Source organism: Malus domestica, chromosome 06, assembly GCF_042453785.1.
Source record: "Malus domestica chromosome 06, GDT2T_hap1".
NCBI classification, from domain to species: domain Eukaryota; kingdom Viridiplantae; phylum Streptophyta; class Magnoliopsida; order Rosales; family Rosaceae; genus Malus; species Malus domestica.
In genome coordinates, this window is record NC_091666.1 from 23,358,541 (window position 1) to 23,363,722 (window position 5,182).

A 5,182-nucleotide genomic window follows, 5' to 3' on the forward strand; every position below is an offset into this window, starting at 1 on the left:
TCCCAAACCACTGTCTTGTTTTGGTAATTCCCAACCTCAGTGACCTGCCCAGAAGTCGTAATATATTTATTATTATTTTTTGAACAAAAGATATTATTTGCACTATTAAAGAAGATGTGGGTTTTGTTTTATAATGGGTTAGAAATAACATAGTTCAAATTCGTTTTTTTTTTAGAATCGAACTTAAAATCTCATATTTATAAGTGAAGAAGAATATCACCGTAGTACTAAGTGACTGATGTCGTAATTTAATTAAAATTAAATAAATATTTCCATTTTTTTGTTTTTTACATTTTTTTTTTCCAAATTTTATCTTCATTATATGCAGTAACTTTTTCCATTCCACACCTACAATAAATACACACCGGCCTTCCGAATAAAGGGCCGGGAACACCCACATGGCTCTGTTCTTTTCCCAACTATTTTCAGCCCCTCGAAAAGAGAAATAATCTGAAATTATTCAAAATTAATTAACCAAAAATAAAATAAAATTTGGGTCCATACTAATTTCTGGGCACTTGCACTTTTCCTTCCTCCCACAATATATAGAGGCCCATTGTGCTCCTTCCCATTCCCATTCCCTCCACCCTCTCCTCTTCCTTCTCCTTCTTCTCTCTCTGCTGGTTTAACAGAAATTTTAGCTGATAAACCACCGCACATTGCCTTTTCTTTTGTGTCTTACTGCTGATATGGAGAAATTTGTGAGGGTGGTTTCCATGGCTCCTCTGCTTCTGCTGCTCTGTTTTCCTTTTGCTTTGGCCGGCCATGACTACGGGCAGGCTCTTAGCAACAGCATTCTGTTCTTTGAAGCTCAGAGATCTGGGTTTCTTCCCCCCAACCAGAGAGTCACTTGGAGATCCAATTCTGGCTTGTATGATGGCAAGGCCAATGGGGTAAGTTCTAAATTCTAATCACTCTTCCAGTAAAAAAAAAAATTACTGGGTTTTGTTGTAAAATGTGCGGTTTGTTTACCCATTTCATCGTTTTGCGTATAGATTTCAATCTTTGAGTTGAAATCCCAACTGGGTTTTGTAGTTAAATTACCCCGTTCATGATTTTTCATAAAAACTCAAACTTCCAACTGGGTTATGGCAAAATGTTGCAGTCAAATTTACCCAGCTGATAATTTTTCATAAAATTTAACCTTTGGTCTGGAATTTGCAGGTGGATCTGGTGGGAGGGTACTATGATGCAGGTGACAATGTGAAGTTTGGGCTTCCCATGGCCTTCACAGTGACAATGATGTCCTGGAGTATAATCGAGTACGGCAGCCAAATGGCTGCAAGCGGCGAGCTCGGCCATGCCATGGATGCCGTCAAATGGGGCACTGACTACTTCATCAAAGCCCACCCTGAACCCAATGTCCTCTATGGCGAGGTACCTTCCTCCCCAAGTCCTCAACTTTTCCACTTTCCCTAACTAGAAAAATATAATTTTTAATTAGCTTTATTTTAGTAAAAAGATCATAACTTTTGAGTTTTTTTTTAAGAGAATTTGAACGAAAAGCTTTCGGTACTGTTTATTTTAACGAAAAAATATATTTTTATATTAAAAAATCAATCTTGGTACTATTTTTTTATTTTTTATTTTGTTTTTATTGTTAAAATTGAAAACTTTTAATTCATTTTCATTAATTTTTTTTTTAATGGTATATGGACCAATCCAAATGCCAAAATTATTTTTTTTCATTAATATATGATGTTTTTAGCTTTTGTGTTTAATGTGTTAATTTTGTGATTAGGTGGGAGATGGAAACACTGACCATTACTGTTGGCAAAGGCCGGAGGATATGACCACTAACCGCCAGGCTTACAAGATCAGCCCCAGCAATCCCGGGTCCGATCTTGCCGGAGAAACCGCCGCCGCCATGGCCGCTGCCTCCATTGTCTTCCGCCGCTCCAACCCCGCATACTCCCGCGAGCTCCTCAGCCACGCGTATCAGGTCCGTTCCACTATTATACTTGTACTTCCCCAAACTAAATAAATCATAATATCAGACTGAATTTAGTCAAGTTGATTAAGACACGTTTTTTGCACTGAAGTTTGAATCTTAGTAATCGTGTAGGATAAACACAACGTTATAGTGTATAATTAACCACTAGTGAGTTTTAATGTTTTTCCAAATAATTAACTAACTTGAATTTGGTCCCTTTGGTCTAAAAAGATTGTACTTTTCTGTGGTGGGACCACTAATCGCAATGCCGGTTCAAGCGGCGTACGTTAGGCATTTGCGGCATCGTGCCGCTGAGAAGTTGTAGGCAGATACTTTTCTTTTTTTTGGGTCAAGCACTAGGCAGAAGGCAGATACTTCGGGTCTGATGCTTTTGGCGCGGGACCGGCGTATGATGGCCAACTGTCGTGGTAGTTAGGCAGTTACGTTTCCGGCTTACTTTTTGTTAGTTGGGGACCAGTATTTAAAATGTCGATATTTTTATTATTTTTTGAATATTTTTATTTAAACATTAACCGTATCGAAAAAGTTTTAAACATCGGTTTCGAAGTTGCTACAGCCCAGTGTGACGTGCGATTTTTGTCGGTGCTGCACGGCCTTCCTTAGACATGCATAATTAGATTCCCTTAATACCCTCACTGTTTTATTATATTTACTAAAGTTGCCACTGATCTTACGCTCGTTTACTTTTCAGCTGTTTGATTTTGCGGACAAGTACAGGGGCAAATATGACAGCAGCATCACCGTGGCCCAAAAGTACTACCAATCCGTCAGTGGCTACAATGTACGTTATTGGGCCCTTATTGGGCTTTTATCATTTCAGGCCCAAGAACAGCCCATTAAGCTACTTCCATTTCATATCTAATTTTGGTTGGGTGTTGAAAATTATTATTTGTTGTTGCGCAGGATGAGTTGCTGTGGGCTGCTGCTTGGTTGTTCCAGGCAAGTAACAACCAGTACTACTTGGACTACCTCGGAAACAATGGTGATTCCATGGGAGGAACCGGTTGGAGCATGACCGAGTTCGGTTGGGATGTCAAGTATCCCGGTGTCCAAACCCTTGTCGCCAAGGTACTACTCTTCGATATTGCAGAGACTGCATGTCACTAAACCAATCGGATGTTGATATCTATGTGTTTTTTTACAAATGAATTGTAAATTGCATTTATAGTGGGGAGACAACTAATTGGTTTGTGTTTTCTTGGTTGGCAGTTTTTAATGCAAGGCAAAGCAGGTAGTCATACAGCAGTGTTTCAGAAGTACCAACAGAAGGCTGAGTACTTCATGTGTTCATGCGTTGGTAAGGGGAGCCAAAACGCACAGAAGACTCCCGGTGGCCTAATTTACCGCCAGAGGTGGAATAATATGCAGTTTGTCACCAGTGCCTCCTTCTTGGCCACCGTCTACTCCGACTATCTCACATCTTCCAGGAGTACAATTCAGTGTGCTTCTGGCAATGTGGCACCCAACGAGCTCCTATCATTCGCCAAATCTCAGGTAATTCATCCAAAAACATGCTCGTATTGAATCATCCAACACATTGTTTTTTTTTTTTTTTTTTTTTTTTTTTTTTTTTTTTGTAAAACCATGTAATTTGATGCTATGTTTTTGTCAAAATTCTCAGGTGGATTACATTCTTGGAGACAACCCGAGAGCCACTAGTTACATGGTTGGCTACGGAAACAACTACCCTCAACAAGTCCACCATAGGGCTTCCTCAATTGTTTCCTACAAGAAGGACTCATCATTTGTGAGCTGCAGGGGAGGCTATGCCACTTGGTTCAGCCGGAAAGCTAGTGACCCCAATCTGCTTACGGGCGCTATTGTCGGTGGACCTGATGCCTATGACAACTTTGCTGATCAGAGAGACAACTATGAGCAGACAGAACCTGCTACCTACAACAATGCTCCCCTTCTCGGTATATTGGCACGCCTAAATGCTGGCCATGGCGGGTATAACCAGCTCCTACCAGGTACATATACTGACTGTATTCGATGTTTCTAAGGCTTATCGATTTTATTTTTTTTTTGTCTTTGTAATGGTAATTGATGTACTGAATATTCATACAGTGGTTACCACTCAACCAAAAGCAGCTCCACTGCCTGAAGTTGCTCCAGCTTCTCCAGGTATTATATGACTTCTCTGAGGAAACTTTGTTTACATTCGCAGCCTCTTTTATGTTAACATGAATTGTCGGAAAGTGATCTGAAATGAGTTGCTTTTTCTGTAGCTCCATCTTCGAGCCCAATTGCCATATCGCAGAGGAAAACAACTTCTTGGATTTCCAAGGGAGTGACTTACTACAGATATTCCGCCATTGTGACCAACAAGTCTGCCAAGGAACTCACAAACCTCAAACTTTCCGTCTCCAAACTTTACGGTCCTATTTGGGGCGTAACAAAGTACGGCAATTCCTATGGTTTCCCATCATGGATCAACTCTTTACCGGCAGGAAAGAGCATGGAGTTTGTCTACATCCATTCTGCTTCTCCAGCAAATGTCTTGGTCTCAAGCTACTCATTAGCATAAGAAAGGAAAAAAGCTCCATGAAACAAAGGAGAGAGGTTCACACAGTTTCTGGGATCGGAATGTAAGAATTGTGCAGCTATACGAATGCAGACCAGAAGAAACAAGTCCTTTTTATTCCTTTGCAAATACTACTTATGATTGGGATCTGCATAGGCTTTTTAGAAGAAGTTTAGGTGAAAATAAGTATGGAGATTGGGGAAGAAAGGAGTGACGAGACGGGTTTAAAATGTGTGCTCATCCTCTTTCACCTCGACTTTCAGTAGGGTTATTATTACAGATAGGTTTCGAGAGAGAGTTACAGTTAAAACGTGAGTGAGAGTTTGAGGGGGTTGAGAAAAAATGACTTCTCTCAACTGGTTTCAAGAAGTCTTGTTTCTTTGTACTTCAAAGCAGCTTTGGATGTCCTTTTGCTTTTTTTTTTACCTTTTTGTGTTGTGAATGTTGTAAGCTTTGCAACATTGTTTGAGTGGAATATAGTTTGTGCAAATTACATTGGGTCTATCTACCAACTCAGCAACCCCATTTCAGACAACGTTGAGTAAATACTGATCGGAACAGGCATCGAAGATCAGCAAAAGGCGTGTCCCAACGTCGGTGCCATACTCATATCTGATGCTTGGCACTGACATTGTTGCTCTGAACTTTGTATGACTTGATCTTAAACTTCTGCAGCCGACATAATTTAGTACTTACAACCCCCC

The 5,182-nt window shown here is 40.3% G+C and overlaps 1 protein-coding gene across 1 annotated transcript; it reads left to right on the forward strand.

The window, feature by feature from the left end:
- Positions 1-386: 386 nt before the first annotated feature.
- LOC103437614 (endoglucanase 6-like) lies at positions 387-4,971 on the forward strand. Its single transcript, XM_008376096.4, has 9 exons — positions 387-893; positions 1,165-1,377; positions 1,742-1,942; positions 2,646-2,735; positions 2,858-3,022; positions 3,164-3,448; positions 3,576-3,924; positions 4,022-4,078; positions 4,183-4,971. Exons 1-9 carry the CDS (start codon positions 690-692, stop codon positions 4,479-4,481), a joined length of 1,863 nt encoding a protein of 620 aa, XP_008374318.3. The 5' UTR covers positions 387-689; the 3' UTR covers positions 4,482-4,971.
- The last annotated feature ends 211 nt before the right edge of the window (positions 4,972-5,182 follow it).

Excerpts from the sequence above, each read along its gene's own strand:
- LOC103437614 (XM_008376096.4), top strand. The coding sequence starts at position 690 with ATGGAGAAATTTGTGAGGGTGGTTTCCATGGCTCCTCTGCTTCTGCTG. Across the intron at positions 3,023-3,163 it reads TCCAAACCCTTGTCGCCAAG|TTTTTAATGCAAGGCAAAGC; the intron begins GTACTACTCTTC and ends CTTGGTTGGCAG. Across the intron at positions 3,449-3,575 it reads TATCATTCGCCAAATCTCAG|GTGGATTACATTCTTGGAGA; the intron begins GTAATTCATCCA and ends CAAAATTCTCAG.